General features: G+C 47.9%; 1 protein-coding gene across 4 annotated transcripts in view; it reads right to left on the bottom strand.

The window, feature by feature from the left end:
* PCSK6 (proprotein convertase subtilisin/kexin type 6) overlaps positions 1–17,727 on the bottom strand; it is a 229,009-nt gene extending 211,282 nt beyond the window's left edge. Inside the window, exons 1-2 of one of the 4 annotated variants that reach the window (XR_008892408.1) lie at positions 17,078–17,149; positions 8,173–8,635 (exon numbers count right to left, since the gene is read on the bottom strand). Coding sequence is in view for 2 of the 4 variants with exons in the window: in XM_056571779.1 (XP_056427754.1) it covers positions 8,173–8,340 (168 nt within the window). In the remaining 2 variants the exon portion in view is untranslated. Of the gene's footprint in view, positions 1–8,172; positions 8,636–17,077; positions 17,152–17,474 lie in introns of those variants that run through there. The other 3 variants (XM_056571779.1, XM_056571776.1, XM_056571778.1) reach the window with 3 other exon arrangements.
* Positions 17,728–22,959: the final 5,232 nt, after the last annotated feature.

The raw sequence follows: 22,959 nt of genomic DNA, 5'->3' as shown, positions 1-22,959 counted from the left end.
AATCTTATTGCTGCATTTAGTTTACAGTGGCTATAAAGCAGAGGATCACTTCAATCCTTATTTTGTACTTCAAAATTGCAGCCCATTTTTTCAAATCGGTGGGAATAATTCTGGATGTTTTTACTTCTTAAATGGGCACTGTCGATACAAAAACTTTTTATATGTTGCACATTTTGCCAAAAGATTAACCTTTTTAATATACTTCATAAGAAAATTTTATTTCCTTTTTATAGAAACCATGGCTTATAAAATCATGGCTTTGTCCAAGCTGAAGTACAGGCATGGACAAAGTCCAGTAAGTAAGGGTGGGCTAGCACACCTCTGGGCTCCCCCCCTGCCCTGCCGGCACTCCTCTGGGCTCCCCCCCTGCCCTGCCGGCACTCCTCTGGGCTCCCCCCCCTGCCCTGCCGGCACTCCTCTGGGCTCCCCCCCCTGCCCTGCCGGCACTCCTCTGGGCTCCCCCCCCTGCCCTGCCGGCACTCCTCTGGGCTCCCCCCCCTGCCCTGCCGGCACTCCTCTGGGCTCCCCCCCCTGCCCTGCCGGCACTCCTCTGGGCTCCCCCCCCTGCCCTGCCGGCACTCCTCTGGGCTCCCCCCCCTGCCCTGCCGGCACTCCTCTGGGCTCCCCCCCCTGCCCTGCCGGCACTCCTCTGGGCTCCCCCCCCCTGCCCTGCCGGCACTCCTCTGGGCTCCCCCCCCTGCCCTGCCGGCACTCCTCTGGGCTCCCCCCCCTGCCCTGCCGGCACTCCTCTGGGCTCCCCCCCCTGCCCTGCCGGCACTCCTCTGGGCTCCCCCCCCTGCCCTGCCGGCACTCCTCTGGGCTCCCCCCCCCTGCCCTGCCGGCACTCCTCTGGGCTCCCCCCCCTGCCCTGCCGGCACTCCTCTGGGCTCCCCCCCCTGCCCTGCCGGCACTCCTCTGGGCTCCCCCCCCTGCCCTGCCGGCACTCCTCTGGGCTCCCCCCCCTGCCCTGCCGGCACTCCTCTGGGCTCCCCCCCCTGCCCTGCCGGCACTCCTCTGGGCTCCCCCCCCTGCCCTGCCGGCACTCCTCTGGGCTCCCCCCCCCTGCCCTGCCGGCACTCCTCTGGGCTCCCCCCCCTGCCCTGCCGGCACTCCTCTGGGCTCCCCCCCTGCCCTGCCGGCACTCCTCTGGGCTCCCCCCTGCCCTGCCGGCACTCCTCTGGGCTCCCCCCTGCCCGCCGGCACTCCTCTGGGCTCCCCCCTGCCCGCCGGCACTCCTCTGGGCTCCCCCCTGCCCGCCGGCACTCCTCTGGGCTCCCCCCTGCCCGCCGGCACTCCTCTGGGCTCCCCCCTGCCCGCCGGCACTCCTCTGGGCTCTCTCCTGCCTGCCGGCACTCCACTTCACATTAGTATGGGGCCAAAGTACACACACCATAGGAACCGGATGTTACACCTTTTGTGCATGTTTGTAAACCCCCTATTAAATCCCTATTCACTGAATACAGCCACCCTATTATCTGCTGCAAGAGGTTATACTTTAGATCTTCAAATCTGCATTGCCTGAAATGGACTTTGCTGTGCGTTTGCACCTTCTACAGCAGTCTGCTTGGACATCCTACTCTGAAGAAAGATGTCCATAGGAAAATATAGGTGCTTAACCTTAACAACTTGTCATGCACAGAAACAGCTTATATTTTTGCATTGCTGCCTTATGAAGTAGTTTTAAGTATTAAAATTTGCATGTCGAGTGTTTGCTAACCCTTCAGATATTTCATAAGAATTAAAGCAAAGTGAAGGTAAATTTTTTCCAAGATGTTGACTCGTAGTCCATTTTATCTCAACAAAAGGGTATGTTTACATATATTATAAGATTCAAATAAAAATGTCAAATCAGAGAAGTAATCCAAATATATGTCAATGGATAACAAGCTATATCCATTTTATGAGTGAGAACACAATCCAGATGCTAACTGTCCTGCTTATAAACACTAGTTACGGTTATGGCTATCTTCAAGCTAACATTTCCCCTCATTATCTTTGCAATGAGAGGAACACATTAAAACAGCAATATCTATTCATGGCGGTGATGAGTCAACCTTACCGAGGTCACCGCTGAATCCAGTGATGGCTGTCACAATGAGAACAAAATGTCATAGAATACCAAGACCAGTAATACACCACACAAGGGGTATCAGCACAAGGCCAGAGCTTAAAATCACCCTTTAGCATCTATGACAGCGGGCACTCTTTTGTAATAGCTGTCTGAGGACCCAAATTCTTGCAGGTGGTACCGCTGTCCATTTGTCTTTGCAAAATGCCTCCAGGTCATGCAAAGGCTTTGGTCACTTTGAACTGCACATTTGAGATCATCCCAGAGTGTCTTGATATTAAGCTCAGAATTCTAATGCCCATTCCAGAACCTTCATTTTTTTGCTGTTACCACTGAAGGGTCAACTTGTCCTTAGGGTCATTGTCCTACTGAAGAATCAAAGAGCATTCACAGCTTATGTGAAAAAAAAATGCATATTGTCTGCCAGTATTTTCTGATAACGTGCTGTAGTCATCTTGCCATCAATTTTTACAAGATTCCAAATCTCTTTAAATGGGCACTGTCAGATACAAAAACTTTTGATATGTTGTAAAGCATGCAAAACCAATAGGTTTTGCAATTGCTTTCATTATAAAATTGAGCGCAGGGCTCAACGCTGGAGGAAAAATCCTCCCACTGTCATCTTGTGTCCCGCTACTGTCAGTGAGGACAAGCTGGGAGTTGTAGTTTTGCTAATACTAGGGGAGATGTGAGCAGACAGCATACTGAGGGAGGGGGCGGAGACCTGCACAGTAAGGCCACGCCCCCTCCCTTTAAGTGCAATTCAGACTAGTGAGCTAAATTAAAAGTTAATAAAAAAGATAAAGGTGCTAGACAAAAAAAAATTAGATGCACATGGTCAGGATTGGGTACTGAGTGATACTATAAAAAAAAAAAAAAATAATTTTTATTGGATCTGACTGATACTCTTTAAAGCTCACACTCCCCAAAACATCAGTAACCACCCCCACTTGCTGCACAGTAAGGATGGTATTCTTTTCACCATGGGCCTTGTTTACCCCTGTACAAACATAGCACAAACATGAACATAAAACTCTATTTTTGTTTTGTCGCTCCAAATCTGCGTGCCAAAAGCTGGGAGGCACGTCAAGGTGTTGGGCATTTTTGTGGCATTGATGCAGTAAAAGCTCCTTCCTTGCAACTTGACCATGCAGCTCATTTTTGTTCAAGTATTGTAGTATTATGCTCCATGAAACAAGCACACAATATTTTTCCAGAGCAGCCTGTATTTCTCACATGGTTTTTTTTGTATCCAGAACAATAAGGCAATTGTAGCTAAAAATCTTTCTTGATGTACCTAATCCAGTGGCTGATCAAGGTAATTTCCCCCCTCCCAGTCTCCACTTAAAATGGAGACAGGCCTCACCTTAAACATCTGTGCTATGGATATAGTGCTCCTTATTTCTTGTCTATCACCCCTCCTAAGACTAGACTCTGGATTCACCCTTGACCTTACCTTAGTATCATGAGATCCCTGAATCTTTCCTTTCTTAATGAGTGATTGAACATCTTTTCTGCTCCCCATGGTACAGTGTCTTTCCTAATCTGTGCATTACCATGAGAGCTAACAAACCAATTATTTATACACAGACCCTATTTGTACATGCATTGTTAAAAGTTACAGATGTAGAAAATGCCATTGCCATTTTAACCTATAAGTGTCACCTTGTGTGTCTGTTACAAGGCCAAACATTCAAGGGTATGTAAACTTTTGACCAGGGTCATTTGGGCGATTTCTGTTACAATTTAAAAAGAGCAAAATTACTATGTGATAATAAATGGCTTCATATGATTACTAACCTTAAATAACCAAATGTCGGCATGATCAGTCATTTTCTACATCAATGCCAAAATTTCAGAATCCCTATAATGTTTTATCACACCCAGTAATTATGTAATATAGACACAAACACTATTACATGCAGGGGCATACTGCTTGTAAATGAAACAATACTATTGAAAAGTGGGAATTGTTAGGCTTAAAATTCTGGAATTTTATTTTAAAATTAAAAAATGATGGAACCTAAAAACCTTAAAAAAACTTTTGCGATGCTGTAGAGCAGGGGTTCTCAACCGGTACCCTAAGGGTATGCCACCAGTTGTGCAGGCGTACGCAATGCGCTGACAAATACCGGTTATGCATTGGCCAGTGTTTGTCAGCGCTTTCCGGGGAATGGCCGCGGCTACTTTACGGCAGCTGCGTGGCTGCTGTGGAGACGCAACATCGCCTGGAGGTGCCACACAGCGCAGGAGGACATCACCCTTCTGTGCGGTGCCGAACGGAACTATGGGAACGGTACTCGAACAAGCCAGGTAATGTAAAAAAAAAAAAAATAAAGTTTAAACTAAGTATGGGAGGGATGTTATATATATATATTAGCCCAGGGGGATTGGAGAGGGGGGGGGGATGGATGGGGGGAGAGAAATAATGGCACAAGGGCATTAAGATGGACGGAGAGAGGGATGATGGAGAAAGGGGATCAGAGGGTGGGGGGAATTATGGCACAAGGGGATTAAGATGGGGGGGGGGTGTAATGATTACACCCCCTACGTCTTTATCCCCTTGTGCCATTATTCCCCCCCTCCCTCTGATCCCCTCTCGCCATTATCTCTCCCCCCTCCATCTTTATCCCCTTGTGCCATTATTCCCCCCTCCCTCTGATCCCCTCTCGCCATTATCCCTCCCCCCATCTTAATCCCCATGTGCCATTATCCCCCCCTCCCTCGGATCCCCTTTCGCCATTATCTCTCCCCCCCCCCCCCCTCTCCATCTTTATCCCCTTGTGCCATTATTCCCTCCTCCCTCTCATTCCCTTTTGCCATATTGGATAATAATGGCACAAGGGGATTAAGTATCGCATTAGTATAAAAGCAAACACACACACACACACACGACTATTCTTATTTATGCATATGAACAAGGCTTTATGAAGTCCATGCTACAGAATCATTACCATTTACAAGTATGGAACACATTTTCAAATATACTGTACGTGAACATATCCTTATAGACATGGTTGTAAATATGTATACGAGATGAAATAGTGTGATCTCGTACAACAGTAGAACCAGTACTGGAAAATATCTGGTTAATAATAAAGCTGCTAGCAGTATCACCCAGTCTGAAAGAATGTTTGTAGAATTGTTAGTTATGCAAACTAACCAGACAGAACTATGATAAAGACTTCCCCAGCATGGATAATATTATGCTAACATCCACCAATAAACACGATGACAGTTAATTACTGGAAAGGGTTAAAGCTTGTGTACTACCTGTCCCCCATGATGGAAGAAAAGTCACTGATTCCATTAAACTCCCTGACAGCTGACCAGAGAAGATTGATCAACATGTGGTAGGTGGCTCCACAACACTGTCACTAGCCAGTCACAGACGAGAAACTGTGCTTCCCAGGTTTTTTTTTTTTGGTTTTTTTGACTGGGAGAGTGTTAAACATTAAAAATAAGTCATACTCTCTTCCTACCCTGATCCCCTACAGCTGTTCTGATGGCCCCCGATTAGAGATGAGCGAACTTACAGTAAATTCGATCCGTTACGAACTTCTCGGCTCGGCAGTTGAGGACTTATCCTGCGTAAATGAGTTCAGCTTTCAGGTGCTCCGGTGGGCTGGAAAAGGTGGATACATTCCTAGGAAAGAATCTCCTAAGACTGTATCCACCTTTTCCAGCCCACCGGAGCACCTGAAAGCTGAACTAATTTACGCAGGGTAAGGCATCAACTGCCGAGCCGAGAAGTTCGTGAATCGAATTTACTGTAAGTTCGCTCATCTCTACTCCCGATCTTTGCTGCTTTCTGCAACGTATCGTCCCTACAAGAACTATCCACAGCATTGTCCTGCCTTAGTCACTGACTGAGTGGGCATCTCTTTAGGGAAAATACATCACAGAGAGCAACAGGGACCGGGAGCTGTCAGAACAGCAACTTTGTGGGAATTGGGGTAGCTGAGTATGCCTTCTTGTAACGCTCCCAAAAATAAATTTAAACGGAATTTGTCAGCAGCAACACCTGTACTTACCTACTGCTACTGCAGGTGACGCTGATCAAAATGGTGGTTACCTTATCTATCCAAGTGTCGCCGTTCCCAAGAGATCATTACAAATATGTAAATGAGACTCTTGGTGCACTAAGGTTGTTCCCGAGCCACACGCTGCACTGGTTCTTCTTCCAGCCCAGTCACTTATTCACCCCCCCCCCCCCCGATGAATACAGTGGTCCCTCAACATACGATGATAATTCCAAATTAACCATCGATAGTTGAAATCATATTGAGGGATCCGTGCATTTATAATATAGAAAGTTATACTCACCTGTCCCCGCTGCTCCTGACCGTCACCGCTGCCCTGGATGTTGCCCTCCATCGCTGTCGCCGCGTCCCCAGGGTGTCCCTGCCGCTCCGGACCATCTCTGCTGCCTGGGATCGTTGCTCTTCATCGCAGTCAGATGACAGGACGGCGTGCGCGGCCTCTGAAAGGCCATCGTATGTTGAAATTATTGTGTGTGTGTGTGTGTGTGTGTGTGTGTGTGTGTGTGTGTGTGTGTGTGTGTGTGGGGGGGGGGGGGGGGGGTCACTGTATTCATGTTCTCTCTTTACAAAGTTGCTACATGCTGAAATCCTGCACACTCTCTGATCTCCAGCCTTGACTATCACCTCGGAATCCAATCACATGGCAGCTAAATGCAGAAGAGGGCACATCTGAATAGTCATTAGGGGCATAAGTAAGGGACCGGCCAGAAAAGAACAACCAGTGCACCTCGGGGCTTGGAAATTCCCAGGAAAAAAAAATATATATATCAGATATTTTGTTTTTTTCTCAGGAACGGCGGAGCCTAGGAAGATAAGGTAACCACCATTGTGATCAGGGTCACCTGCACTAATAGGAACTACCTGTCAAGCTATGCTGCAAGTTTGTTCCTGATTTTCCCACTGAAAATAGGTAAAAACCTCAGCACTTCAACAACAAATACACAAAATTTTCTGCATCTCAGTTTTTTTCCCCAGCAGGGTGCTTCCAACCGTTGCAAAAACTACAATTCCCAGCATGTCGAAGCACACCGGTAAGCACATACTGATCCATCTAGAGTGTATTTACCCTTCAGGTATGTTCACACAGCAGATTGACTTCTCTATTAAATTTAAATAGTAGCAAATCTGCCATGTATGAACATACCCATACAAAACAAGTGTGGGAACTCACCCAAGATTTCCATTCAATTGTTGGTCCTACTTATGGGAACAGTGTACCTGCTGTGGAAAAAGTGCAGGAACTCCGTTCCCATGCATTCCTGCAGGACTTGAGCCTTTCCCCTGTGACAGCACAGACAGAGATCTGCACCCACAACAACCATGGGCAACTTTACCATGAGAAAGGAACCAGACTAAGAACAGCTCCTCAAACGAAAAACATACAGGACAAGCAATGGAAACAATCAGCACGTCTTATTGGCATCTACACGGTTAAAAGTTTTCGCATTTACATAGTTAATAGTCACATGTCTTATTGGCATCTACATAGTTAATAGTCACATGTCTTATTGGCATCTACATGGTTGACAGTGTTTCCCAACCAGGGTGCCCCCAGCTGTTGCAAAACTACAATTCCCAGCATGCCCGGACAGCCAACGGCTGTCCGGGCATGCTGGGAGTTGTAGTTTTGCAACAGCTGGAGACACCCTGGTTGGGAAACACTGATATTTATTGACATCTACATAGTTACATTGCAATGACAGATACAGTATTTGTTGATTTTTGTTTTTATACAAATGTAAAAGTTCTACAGGAAGTGTTTGATAAAGCAGCATAAAATATAAGTAATAATAAACTCAAATTTAAAATTACATCAATAATTTAAATAAATTCATAAAAATTTTTATTATTATTATTTTTTTTTTTTAAATGACATTTATTTAAATTATTAATTAAAAAAGTCGGGACATTTCCCGGACGCCACAAACCGCCCAGGACACATTGTACCTGATGGAAACTTAGGAGACAAGAGCACAAAGTACCGGAGAAGTTTCCTCAGTAGGCAGCATGCAGACAGGACCGGTACCCGCCACCCCCCTCCGCCCCCGGTGTGATGCCCACCTGCCCCATGTTCAGGTAGCCGTATTTAGCCGCCAGCTCCGCAGCTCTCTCGGGTCCCCCGGGCACTCGCACAGCCCAATGGTTGGAGTAGACGTTGCGGGGAATAGGAGCCAGACAGCCGGGCAGCAGCAGCAGGAAGAAGAAGAGCGGAGCTGTCAGGGAGAGCATGTTGGGAGTCACCGGTAACTGGCGGGGTCCGCTGCCCGCTCACAGGGCGGACATACACTGAGTAATTCCCCGGCTCTGTACATCTGCTGTACCCCGCGCTCCGCCGCCTGCTATTTGTCAACTCGTCAGCCAATCAGGATCCAGACCTGTACACGGTGCGACGATGGGGCGGAGTTATGGCAGAGGGCGGGTCCTGGATAGCGTTGGTGGGCGGAGTTACCGGAGGCGTGTCGTTGTGGGAGGCTGGCTCACGTGACTTCATTCATAAAACTTTGGGAGGTTATGCGCGTGTGAACTGGATTATAAAGAAGGATTACTGTGGACGGGCAGAAATGCATTATGGAAATTTACAGTGTTCAGGTGGATTGTACAGTAGATTATTATGGGTCTACACTGCAGTGGTGTCCAAACTGTGGCCCTCCAGTTGTTGCAAAACTACCACTCCCAGCATGCCCGGACAGCCTACGGCTGTCCGGGCATGCTGGGAGTTGTAGTTTTGCAACAGCTGAAGGACCACAGTTTGGACACCACCGGTCTACAGCATTGGAGTTCACTGACAACTTGTTTACTGCAACCCCTTGTTCCCCAACCTGTGGCACAGCAGAACTACCACTCCTATCATGCCAAGAAAGGCTGTGGCTGTTTCTATAGTTGTCACTCTAGTCCAGTGGTCTCCAGACTGTGGCCCTCCAGATGTTGCAAAACTACAAATCCCAGCATGCTGGGCAAGGACATGCACAGACATTTTGGGGGGCAGGGATTCAGTTTTTGCACTTTCGTTTTTTCCTCCTCACCTTTTAAAAATCATAACCCTTTCAATTTTCCACCTACAAATCCATATTATCCATGGCTTAAATCCATGGCTTATTTTTTGCGTCACCAATTCTACTTTGCAGTGACATCAGTCATTTTACCCAAAAATTCACGGCAAAACGGAAAAAAAAATCATTGTGCGACAAAATCGAAGAAAAAACGCCATTTTGTAACTTTTGGGGGCTTCCGTTTCTGCGCAGTACATATTTCGGTAAATATGACACCTTATCTTTATTCTGTAGGTCCATATGGTTAAAATGATACCCTACCTATATAGGTTTGATTTTGTCGCACTTCTGGAAAAAATCATAACTACATGCAGGAAAATGTATACTTTTAAAAATGTCATCTTCTGACCCCTATAACTTTTTTATTTTTCCACGAACAGGGCGGTATGAGGACTCATTTTTTGCGCCATGATCTGAAGTTATTATCGGTATGATTTTTGTTTTGATCGGACTTTTTTTTATCACTTTTTATTCATTTTTTGGTATAAAAAGCGCCCAAAAAAACGCTTTTTTGGGCTTTGGAATTTTTTTGCGCATACACCATTGACCGTGCGGTTTAATTAATGATATATTTTTATAGTTCGGACATTTACGCACGCGGCGATACCACATATGTTTATTTTTTTTTCATTTACACTATTTTATTTTTTTTATGGGAAAAGGGGGGTGATTCAAACTTTTATTAGGGAAGGGGTTAAAGGAAAACTGTCACATATTTTCTCCCGCACTATCCACAGGTATTGGTGGATAGTGCGGGAGACGCTGATTAAAACGAGCCCTACCTTGGTCTGATCCGTGCTGCCGTTCGCCCGCAATTGTAGTTTTAATCTCTGTGTGTATATCCTGCTGTAACTGGCAAAGGCGGGGCTTCTGCGGGCTAACGGACACTGACGTCAGCGCCGCTCATGAATATTCATCCCTCCTGTTCTCCCTCTCTTCGCCGCTCCTAACCAGAGGGAGGGATGAATATTCATGAGCGGCGGTGACGTCAGTGTCCGTTAGCCCGCAGAAGCCCCGCCTTTGCCAGTTATAGCAGGATATACACACAGAGATTAAAACTACAATTGCGGGCGAACGGCGGCACGGATCAGACCAAGGTAGGGCTCGTTTTAATCAGCGTCTCCCGCACTATCCACCAATACCTGTGGATAGTGCGGGAGAAAATATGTGACAGTTTTCCTTTAAATTACCTTTATTAACACTTTTTTTTACCTTTTTTTTTTGCAGTGTTATAGGTCCCATAGGGATCTGTTTAACTTTCTGGAGCCAGTTGATATACATAAAGAAAGTTTTTTCCTGGATAACCCTTTTAAATATTTTAACACAACACAATTCCTGAGGTACGGGAGCTCTTGTAGTCATGTCAGCTGAATGGGATCCGCATCACTCCACGGTGGTCTTAACATGACGAAATCATAGAGTAGGTGCATTTATTGGACAGGGGCTCAAGCCCCTTTTTGAGTTTATGGGGCATGTCCCTGATGATGTAAATTGTAGTTTTGCAACATCTGGGGGGCCACAGTTCGGAGACCACAGCAGTCTAGTTCTATATGTACATACCTTGGCCAATGCAGAGTGGCTTGTTGTAGCCTTCTTGATGCCCAGCTGCATGACCTTAGTTATGTCTATACACTTACATAGCCACTAAATCAGTGTTTTCCAGTGTGCCTCCAGCTGTTGCAAAACTACAACTCCCAGCATACTCTGATTAGCCTTTATTAATAATAAATGTTTGAATTATTTACTATTTATTTTATCTCCTTGGCAGTGAATGACTGATACCAGCGAGTAGGGCACCAATATAAATCGAGATTTTCCTAGCTTGTGACGGAAAATATTAGTTATATGAAGACAGGAGGCGAGTATCTTATGCATTATCTTTCTTTAATAATGCCCATAGCAGAACACTTTGGTATTCAATTTAATAAAAGAAAAAACTACAACTCCCAGCAGTCCTAGGGCCACAGTAGTCACTCCTCCTCCGTAGCCCCTATATAAGGACTGCCCCCATATAGATCTTCCTCTTTCTTCATGCGAATCAGAACCGCACAAACGACTTTATCCAGACATCCACAGTTGCACGCGAACACTCGGTCCTTCGACCTCGGGCAGCAGAAGCCTAGATGGCAGGGAAAATCCAACTTCGTCCCAACGGGGACCGTAGAGGAACCAAACAGCCGGAAAACGACCGGTCAACCAAACTCAGGAACACCGCCTTCGCGTTCAATATCCTGTAAAGAGAACAAAAAGTCGTAATAGGGTGGGTAGGGAGGGAAGATACTCGCCTCCTGTCTTCATATAACTAATATTTTCCGTCACAAGCTAGGAAAATCTCGATTTATATATCAGACAGGAGGCTCATATCTTATGCAAGTTCGAAGCTAACAATTAGTTAAGACAAAGAAATAATAAACAGCTATAGTATTATAAGACTGACATAGACACGTGGTCCTCCGGTCTGAAGTAGAACTGACGGAAGGTGGTCTCTGAAGACCAATCAGCCGCCATCAATAAGTCGGAGAGGGAGCCCCCTGCTGTGACTATCTTTGTAGCCATAGCGCCCCTGGATGAGTGAGCTCCGAACAGAGATATATCAATACCCGCCATGTCCATGGCGGAACGTACCCAACGCGCTAGAGTAGCGGAGGCAACTGGAAGATGGGGTCTGACATAAGAGACGAGGAGCTGAGGGGAATCCGGAGAGCGCAGATCCGCCGTCTGTGATTCGTACGCCTGTAGGCAACGAACAACGCAAAGCTTCGGGTGCGCAGGAAAAAACGGATAAAAAACCGAATGAATACCCGTCTTGGTCCTACGGACCATCGAGAATCTCACTCCCTGAGGCGAAAATTGTCGTCTAGAGACGTCCAAAGCCTTCACGTCGGAGACACGTTTGATGGACACCAAACAAAGAAGGACCGTCAACTTATATGACAACCTTTTCAGGGAGAGGTCGTCATTGTCCGGCCAAGAAGTAAACATATCGAGAAGCCTGGAGACATCCCAGGTCGAATGATACCTAGGCCTAGGGGGACGTTGAAATTTTATGCCACGCAAAAGTCTACAAACCAGCGGGTGTTTGCCGATCGGTAGGGAGTCCACAGGGCAATGGTAAGCCGCAATAGCCGATCGGTATACATTAATGGAACTGTAGGATTTGCCAGATTCAAAAGAATCTGCCAGATAGTTCACCACTACAGACACAGGTGCATGTACGGGATCAGCCTGCCGTTGATCACACCAACGAACCCAGAGCCTCCAGGCTGATCGATAAGCCGATCTAGTCCCGGGGGCCCAGGCCAGGGCGAGGAGATCCCTAGCTGATTTTGAAAGGTCGTGATCCGCGTCTGAGACCCCGAAACCAACCACGCTAGGAGAGGAAGTTTGCCTTCCATGATCAGAGGATGGAGATCCCCGGTCGGGTTGGTGAGAAGGTGTGGAAAGTGGGGTAGCACTCTGGGATAATCCACAGCCATCCCCAGAAGGAGGGGAAACCATGGCTGCGTCGGCCACCAAGGGGTGATCATCACAACCGTCGCTCTCTGGTTCGTCGCATGTAGGAGAACCCGGGGGATCAACTGAAAGGGAGGAAAAGCATAATGCGTTCCCGTCGGCCAGACGAGGCGGAGAGCGTCTACCGCAGATGCCTCTGGGTCCGGTCTCCAGCTGAAAAAACGGGGCAGTTGCCGATTGAGGCGGGACGCGAAAAGGTCCACCTGCAATGGACCCCACAGTTGCCGTATTTGCAGGAAGATGGAGCGATCCAGTCGCCAGTCGCTGGAATCGATGAGATAGCGAGAGTTCCAATCGGCCACCGTATTGGAGACCCCCGGAATGTACTCCGCTACCGGGATAATGTTGCGGGCCAGGCAAAAATGCCAGAAGTCTTTGGCAAGATCCGCCAGGATCTTGGACCTGGTGCCCCCCAAACGGTTGATGTATTGGACCGCCGCCACGTTGTCCATGCGTAGTAACACACAACAATTGGACGAACGAGGCATGAAACTCTTGACTGCAAAATACGCTGCCAGAAGCTCCAATGCATTGATATGCAGATCGATCTCCTTGACGGACCAGGTCCCCCCGGTGGAAACCTCCCCGCATCGGGCGCCCCAGCCAAGTCGGCTCGCGTCCGACTCTATGATGACGTCTGGGTAAGGGTGGAAGATGGCTTTGCCGTTCCACTCGACGGCATGTTGAAGCCACCAGTGTAACTCTTCGATAGCAGCCGGACAAAGGGGTACCTTGTCCGCGTATCTGAGGCCCTGGCGTAGATGTAAGATCTTGAGCCTCTGAAGGGCTCGGTAGTGCAAGGGGGCCGGAAAGATGGCTTGTATGGAAGCCGCCAGGAGACCCACCAGTCGTGCCAGAATCCGTAAGGACAAGCAACCTTTGCGCAAAACTGCCCTGATTTCTTTGCGGATCAGGGCTAATTTGGACTTGGGAAGTCGCAGTAGTGCGCGGTTGGTGTCCACCAAGAAACCCAGGAACTCCATCTCCTGACTTGGAGTCAGGACCGATTTTTCTCGGTTGATTATGAAGCCCAGAGAATGCAGTAGTGATATCGCCCATGACATGTGAAGGGAGGCCTGAGATTTGGAATGGGCCATGATGAGAAGGTCGTCTAAGTAAATGATCAGACGAACCCCCCTGCTCCTCAGAGCCGCTACCACCGGTTTCATCAGTTTGGTGAAACACCACGGGGCGGACGATAGGCCGAACGGGAGGCAGGTAAATTGCCACATGCGGCCTTTCCAAAGGAAACGGAGGAACTGTTGTGACTCTGGGTGAATGGGGACTGTGAGGTAGGCGTCCTTCAAGTCCACCTTCACCAGCCAGTCTCCTGGCATCAGGAGGTCCCGGAGGGAATGGATCCCCTCCATCTTGAAATGGCGATACGTGACATGTTGGTTTAGGTCTCGTAGGTTTATGACCGGACGATAGCCGCCCCCTTTCTTCTTCACGAGGAAGAGGTTGCTTACGAACCCTAGGGAAGATGGATCGGATTCCACGATCGCATGCTTGAACAGGAGATCCCGTATCTCGTTGTCTATGAGGACAACGTTTTGGTCGGAAAAGTGAATAGGAGGTGGGATGACACCCAGCATCGGCAAGGATTGGAATTCTATGTGAAATCCCCCCACTGTCTGAAGAATCCATGCGTCTGCTGTAATCGCAGACCAGGCGTGGGAAAAATACATCAGTCGACCCCCCACAGGTATGTGAGACTGAGGAGTAGAAGGTACACTCACCGGTAGAAGGGCGAGAACGGGGGTATCCACGTCCGCCACGACCTCTCCAGGGACGGCCTCGAGGAGGGAAGAATGGTGATGGTTGAACCACGGGTACTGTGTATGAAGGGGGGGTCTGTGGATATTGGTATTGGGCGAAAGCTCTGCCCTGTGGCCTGTAGGGAGCAGAACGGCCGGCAGATCGGCCTCTACTTCTGCCGGCCCGGGGAAAAATTTTAGAGGACCCTGATTTTTTTAAGGAATTTTGGGCCTTATCTAAGCCCGTAAAGAGGCCAACGAATCTATTGACGTCTTTCATCAGACTGTCCCCAAAAAGCATGCCTGCTGCCGAGGGACCCGGTTCGGTCTCGGCCAGGTGGGACAGTTGAGGGTCGAGGCGCATAAGGATCGACCGGCGCCTCTCAACTGAGCAGGTGGTGTTGGCCGTACCTGCCAGGCAAATGGCTCTCTGAGCCCACCCACGGAGCTGACGGACGTCCACGGGTTCGTCCGTTGCAGCAGCGTGCTCCGCTAAGTTTAGGATTTTAGTGAGGGGACCCATTAAGTCGAGGATACGCTCCTGTATAGTTTTGAAGGAGCGCTCTATGCCCTTCTTGGTGAATTTACCTGATTTCAACAGATACTTCATCAGGATGGGATCCACCTCGGGGGTGTCCACCACTCTATTGGGGATGAAAGGTCTAGGGCATTCGGCCCTCAGCTTATTGCGGCTGGACCTATCTAGAGACTTGCGTGCCCAGAGTTCCACATATTGGGCCACATGGGGGAGTGGTGACCAGTCGCCTGATCTCGGGTGAGAGATTGCGTCTGGGTGGAACAGGGGTTCTCCTAGGGCATCTAGGATAACCTTGCCCTGCGTGGCAGGGTTGGCGTCGGTGTCGAGCGCCGTATCCCCAGCATCTTCTTCCATATTGGGATTGGACACATAGTCCTCAGACTCATTGGAAGAACCCGAAGAATCCTCAGTAGAGGAGTCCACATATGAATCGGGTTTTGCCCGCCTAGCGGACTTATGCCTCTTGCCATGTAACTCCCCGAGGCCCAGGGGTCGAGCGGAGTCTGAAGCATGCTGGGGTTGACAGACCGGGGTAGGGACTGTCTGGGGCATATTATTATCTTCCCCTGCCGGGGAGTCAGAGGTATGCTTCCTTTTATGGGAAGCTTTGCCCTTCTTTATCTGTGGCTCTCCACCGTGAAGAGAAGGGACTGGGGCATGGGGACCCGGCTGATGCGGGCCAGAGGGCAACATGGAGGAGGCCAGGGCTGCTTGGACCGACCTGTTAATTAGGTCCTGAATCTGGGTGGCGGACATAAAATGTGCCGAGTCCAGAGAGAGGGGTTCACTTCTGAGAGGGGCAGGTGAACGTTCCTCAGCCATGGTAACAGAAATGTTAAAAAGGGGAACTAAGGAGTAAGAATGCCTAATATACACGGAGGCGGAATAAATTCCGATCCACAGGGAGACAATGTGGGGCAACTACACTACCTATTGAGACACAGTACCGGGTTCCGATCCTCCACACCGCAGGCGAAGCACTGTCGTGCGGTGGGAGGGGAGCCCGGAGTTTTACACTCAGGGGACGAAGTCTCGCGAGACTACGTTCCTCTGAGTCCTAATAGGAGATCGCATATCGCGGAGGTGCCGCCCCTTTACTGAGAGCCGGCCGCAGTGAAAGCGGCCAGCCAGAGGGAGAAAACCCCGCCCCCAGCCCGCGCGCGCGAACTCGGAGGAGAAGCGCAAAATGGCGAAAAGGGGGGGGGGGGGAGGGGAGAATCGCGAACTAATCGCGATCTAAACGCAGGAGTAAGGGAAAACGTCGGAGCGGCGACAGGGAGAAGGAGCCCAGAATCGGGGTAAACCGGCGCTGGGAAAAAAGTACAGAGGGTAACAGAAAAAAGGTATTACTACAGTGACCTATAAAATAATATCACCTATGGAATATATCACCTATAGAGTAACATCACTTATAGGAATAGAAAGTATAGTTATTGAATATGGAGTATACTTATCTTGGGTCTGCCATGAGCAGAAAGAAAGAGGAAGATCTATATGGGGGCAGTCCTTATATAGGGGCTACGGAGGAGGAGTGACTACTGTGGCCCTAGGACTGCTGGGAGTTGTAGTTTTTTCTTTTATTAAATTGAATACCAAAGTGTTCTGCTATGGGCATTATTAAAGAAAGATAATGCATAAGATATGAGCCTCCTGTCTGATATATAACTGATAAATAGTCAGTTATAATAATAATAATAATAATCAGTAGAAGCTATCTACCTATTGCTATATATATATATATATATATATATATATATATATATACACACACACACAATATCTCACATAAGTCAGTCCACTCCTCAAATAATTTATTCGATCTTTTCATGTGACAACACTGAAGAAATGACCCTCTGCTACAATGTAAAGTAGTGAGTGCACAGCCTGTATAACAGTGTTTTATGTTGTGTCCCCTCAAAATAATTCAACACACAGCCATTAATGTCTAAACCTTGGCAACAAAAGTGAGTACACCTGTGGTGTCGGACGGGGTAATGTGTAATTAACAGTTTTGTGACGCCAGGGCGTGGTTGACCTATATACCACCTGAGGTAGACCAGCTTCTCCTGTCCCAGGCACGGGGCAAAGGTTAAGAATAAATGGCTTACTTTACTTAGGTTGGAAAGATGGTACAATCCGTTACAGCTCAGATTAGCGTGAAGAAGATGCACGGTGAACTTTGGGAAGCTTATCGGCCTGCTGGGACTTATAGTTGATTGTGCTGTATATGACTGACTTGACTTGTATGCAGCCTAATCTAAACTTTAGTTACTTGGAGCTTGACTAACTTGCTGGACTTGACTTGTATTAAATTCCCTGGACTTAGGGGGATATTTATCAAAACCTGTGCAAAGGAAAAGTTGCCCATAGCAACCAATCAGCTCACTTCTTTTATATTGCAGAGGCTTTGTTAAAAATGAAAGAAGCGATCTGATTGGTTGCTATGGGCAACTCAGCAACTTTTCCTTTGCACAGATTTTGATAAATCTCCCCTTTAGTGCTTACCGCAAGGCTTTGACTTTCATCTGGGTAGTGGGGTTAACTGGTCGTTGATGTGTGGTTGCTGGACTAGGCCTCAGGTCTCCTTCAGGATCACCTCACAGACAGACTTCACTCTTCATCAACTACCTCAGCAAGACTGAGGAACTGAACTCTGACCTCACTATATATGGGAGGAATTTAGAGAGATCCCATTGGCTGGATAAGTCACCCGGTTCACCTTTGCATACTCCCCTAACAACAAGGTCCATGGCAACAGGTTTCTTAAGGTAACAAGTGCATAGAAAATACTCATACATTAACCATTGCATAGCATTACATTATATTGTGAATTTATAGAGAGTTCTGAGGAGAGTGGGCCCATGACAGACATTGAAGCAGCATCTGCCACACAGGATGGGCAGGAGTACAGAAGAACATGTGATTCTGTACTGGGTCACCACACACCCCTATGTGGCAATGTCCAGAATGGACCCTAAGTGTCAATATTTTGTGCGGCCACCTTTATTTTCCAGCACTGCCTTAACCTCTTGGGGACCGAGCCCATTTTGACCCTAAGGACCAGAGCATTTTTTGCAATTCTGAACCCTTTCACTTTAAGCATTAATAACTGTGGGATGCTTGTACTTATGAATTTGATTCCGAGATAGTTTTTTCGTGACATATTCTACTTTATGTTAGTGGTAAATTTTCATTGATACTTGCATCATTTCTTGGAGAAAAATTACATAATTTCATGAAAAGTTTTAAAATGTAGCATTTTTATAACTTTGAAGCTCTCTGCGTGTAAGGAAAATAGACATACCAAATAAATAACATACCAAATTATGACATTCAGAAAGTTTGTTAACCCTTTAAGTGTTTCACAGGAATAGCAGCAAAATGGAGGCAAAAATTCAAAATCTTCATTTTTTACACTAACATGTTCTTGTAGACCCATATTTTTTATTTTTACAAGGGGTAAAAGGAGAAAAAGCCCCCCAAAATATGTAACCCAATTTCTCTTGTGTAAGGAAATACCTTATATGTGGATGTAAAGTGCTCTGTGCGTACACTCAGGGCCGTTTGAAGGAATTTGGGGGCCCCAAGCAAAATGGACATGGAGGCCCCCCCATGTTCACGCACGTCACGCTCTAGGGCCGGCGTCAGGACGTAGTAACGCCGGCCCTTGAATTCTGGGAGCGCGACGTGAGCGAATGTCGATACGAGGCCCCCACATTAGGTGCAGCACAGTTCCCCCCACGTTAGGTGCAGCACAGTTCCCCCCACGTTAGGTGCGGCACATTTCCCCCCACGTTAGGTGTGGCACAGTTCCCCCCACGTTAGGTGCGGCACTGTTCCCTCCACGTTAGGTGCAGCACAGTTCCCCACACGTTAGGTGCGGCACAGTTCCCCCCACATTAGGTGCAGCAGAATTCCCCCCCACATTAGGTGAAGCAGAGTTCCCCCCCACATTAGGTGCAGCAGAGTTCCCCCCACATTAGGTGCAGAAGAGTTCCCCCCCACATTAGGTGCAGCAGAGTTTCCCCCCACATTAGGTGCAGCAGAGTTCCCCCCACATTAGGTGCAGCAGAGTTCCCCCACATTAGGTGCAGCAGAGTTCCCCCCCACATTAGGTGCAGCAGAGTTCTCCCCACATTAGGCTAGCAGTGTTCCCCCACATTAGGTGCAGTATAGTTCCCCCACATTAGGTGCAGTATTATCCCCACATTATGTGCAGTATAGTTCCCCACATTAGGTGCAGTATAGCTCCCCAAATTAGGTGCAGTATAGTCCCCCACATTAGGTGCAGTACAGTTCCCCCACATTAGGCAGTATAGTTCCCCACATTAGGTGCAGTATAGTTCCCCCACATTAGGCAGTATAGTTCCCCACATTAGGTGCAGTACAGTTCCCCACAATAGGTGCTGTACAGTCCCCCACATTAGGCTGTAGTTCCCCCACACTAGGTGCAGTATAGTCCCCCCAGCATTAGTTGTAGTATGTTCCCCCACAGACATACAGCCTCCAGCCATACAGTGTATGGCTGGAGGCTGTATGCCTGATTACTGCCCTACTTCAGTGCTCAGACCACTGCTGGTCGGAGCACTGAAGCTGATGTGCAGCTGGTCACTTACCATGCTGGCCAGTGCATGTCCTGTTCGCTGCTCCGCTCCTCCGCGTTGCTTTCCAATGGGCGCACGCACGGGACATCAGTGGGCTAACAGGGGCATGGGATGTCCTTAATAGGGATGTCCTTAAAAGTGATGGGGAAATTAATCTGGGGGGGGGGGCAATTTCCCCATTCCCCCCCCCCCCCTGGATCCGCCACTGCATGCATTATATACACACACAACACACTGTACACATTACATACTGTACATGCATGCTTCATACACACACAACACACTGTACACATTACATACTGTACATGCATCATATACACACACATACTGTACACATTACATACTGTACATGCATCATACACACAAGACACTGTACACATTACATACTGTACATGCATTATACACACACATACTGTACACATTACATACTATACATGTATCATACACACACAGATAGAATAGATCAGTGTTTCCCAACCAGGATGCCTACAGAGGTTGCAAAACTACAACTCCCAGCATGCCCAGACAGCCTTTGGCTGTCCGGGCATGCTGGGAGTTGTAGTTTTGCAACAACTGGAGGCACACTGGTTGGGCAACACTGGTATAGATACACACATGCACTTTATATAGTCATCCACAGTAGTAACACACACACAGGCACAGTACATAGACATACACATATGTACACACATATATATATATATATATCCACACACACATGCTTATACACACACACACATATATATATATATATATATATATATATATGCAGGGACACCTACTATAGTCAGGCCCCATGTTGTTCAGCCTCTGCGGTCTCCTCACAGCTCTGTGCTCTGTTGGGCATTTTGGGAGTTGTAGTTATCCAACAACTGGAGGAGAACAATTTTGAGACCACTGTGTAGTGGTCTCCAAACTGTAGCCCTCCAGATGTTGCAAGACTTCAACTTCAAGCATGCCCAGACTGCCCAGGCATGCTGCGACTTGTAGTTCAACAATATCTGAAGGGCCAGATGTTGCCAAACTACAACTACCAGCATGCCTGGACAGTCTCGGCATGTTTTGAATTGACAACTGGAGCGCTAAAGTTTGGACACCACTGTATAGTGGTCTCCAAATAGTGCCCTTCCAGATGTTGCAAAACTACAACTCCCAGCATGCTGAGACTGTCCAGGCATGCTGGGAGTTGTAGTTCTGCAACATCTGAAGGGCCAGATGTTACAGAAATACAACTCCCTGCATGCCTGGACAGTCTGGGCATGCTGAGAGTTGTAGTTTTGCAACATCTGCAAGGACAGTGGTCTCCAAACTGTGGCCCTCCAGATATTGCAAAACTACAACTCCCAGCATGCCCAGACAGCTAAAGGCTGTCTGGGCATGCTGGGAGTTGTAGCTTTGAAACTCCTAGAAGCAGCAGTGAAGATCACTGTACGGCAATCTTCACTGCTGCATCTGGGAAACCGCCACCGCTGCCTCCACTTGCCTGCCGCCTCCTGTCAGCCGCCGGTCCCTGGTCCCCGCGTAAACCTAGGTAATCCAGGGGCGAGCAGAGCAGGGGAAATTAATGTTCACCCCCGCCCCTGCCCTGCGATTCATCGGTCAGTCCTGACCGGCCAATCGCAGGGGATAGAAGGAGGTGGCACCCCTGCCATCTGCTCCTATCCTTTAGGATGATCGGGGCTGTCACTGACAGCTCCGATCATCCCTATTTTCCGGGCTATCGGGTCATCAGAGACCCAATCAGCCCGAAATCACCGCAAATTGCCGATCTGAATTGATCGGCTATTCGCCGACATGGGGAGGTCTCAGGACTCCCCCAGGCATTTGCACGGGATACCTGCTGAATGATTTCAGCAGGCATCCCGTTCCGATCCCAGTCCGGCTAGCGGCGGGGATAGAAATTCCCACGGGCGTACAGGTACACCCTTGGTCCTTAAGTACCTGGACGTAAGGGCGTACCCATACGCCCGTGGTCCCCAACAGGTTAAAGGAGTACTCTGCCCCTAGACATCTTATCCCTTATCCAAAGGATAGGGGGTAAGATGTCTGAACCCGGGGGGTCTGGCCGCATGAACGGAGCAAACTCCGCTCCTTGCCAAGTTATGAGTGGCCACAGCTTTCACTCTCCCTCCATATATCTCCCATAGATATGGAAGAGACATGAAGTTGGCTGTCTGGGCCTGCTGGGATTTGTAGTTTTGCAACAGCTGTAAGCGCCCTGGTTAGGAAACACTGACTGTATATCCCATTAGCCATGGTATATACAGCTTTGTCCATCCAGAAAAGTACTAAAAACTCTTCTATTTTGATCTCCCTCATTATTTCTCTTCTTTGTTGCTTCAGATATTCTATTATGTGCTGCCTGAGAATAATATGGAAAGCTAAAATTTACTCTCAAAATTTGTATTTCCATAAATCCTAAGAATGCACAGTTACCCACCCTATTAAAATGTTCTTTATTGCCGCATAAACACATGTCGCTTGTTGTCTCAGGGGGGCCTTTATTGGTTATGTTGGGCTAATTAATGCTTTTAATTTGGTTTAACTTGATTCTTGTTTTATCCTCCTGTCATAGCTGGGGAGAGGCAAACTATTAACCCATTAATGCTGCCTGCAGAAAAAAAGAGAGTGAGGATCACATTTCTGCTGGGCTTCTGATGACAGGAGTCCAGAGAGAAAACACATAGAGGCACTTTAGAAATGAATAGAATTAAACTTTATACATTGTGTTATTTTTTTATAATAGAAGGTGTAAATAGAAAAAGTTAGCAAGAAAAAGTTTTAATAAAATGAGGACCACAAAAAATGTGTTAAAGGGGTTATCCAGAAGAGAAAAACAGAGCTGTTTATTTCAACAACAGCTCCACATCTGTCCCCAGGTTGGGTGTCAACCTGGAGACAGATGGGGAGCGGTTTTTAATAGAAAACTGGCTCTGTTTTTCCATTCCTGGATAACCCCTTTAACCCCTTAAAAGGGGTACTCCGCTTCTCAGCATTTGGAACAAACAGTTCAGAACGCTGGAGCTGGTGCCAGGAGATCATGACGTCACACCCCACCCCTCAGTGCAAATCTATGGGAGGGGTGTGACCACCAGGGACTGTTTAAAGGTCCCTTTAGACGCCGTTGTCAGCTTTGAAGGCGATGATCTAAAGGGTAAATAGCCGCCCGCGGCGATTGCTGCATGTCGGCTATTAGCGGTGGCCCTCAGCTACAGGAATCAGCTGAGGGCTGCCCGTTATAGCACGGGCACAAGTCAGGAGCCTATGCCATACGCTGTTTGCCGTCTTAGGATGAGTTGGCTCATCCTTAGATGGCAACCAGTTAAATACATAGGGACATTCCACCGATTCAACTAAATAGTCATGATGTTTGCCTTTCACCATGA

The sequence above is a fragment of the Hyla sarda genome, chromosome 4 (genome assembly GCF_029499605.1).
Source record: "Hyla sarda isolate aHylSar1 chromosome 4, aHylSar1.hap1, whole genome shotgun sequence".
In the NCBI taxonomy this organism is placed as follows: Eukaryota; Metazoa; Chordata; class Amphibia; order Anura; family Hylidae; genus Hyla; species Hyla sarda.
The sequence above is the reverse complement of the archived record's forward strand: the minus strand, read 5'-3'. Positions and strand labels throughout refer to the sequence as shown.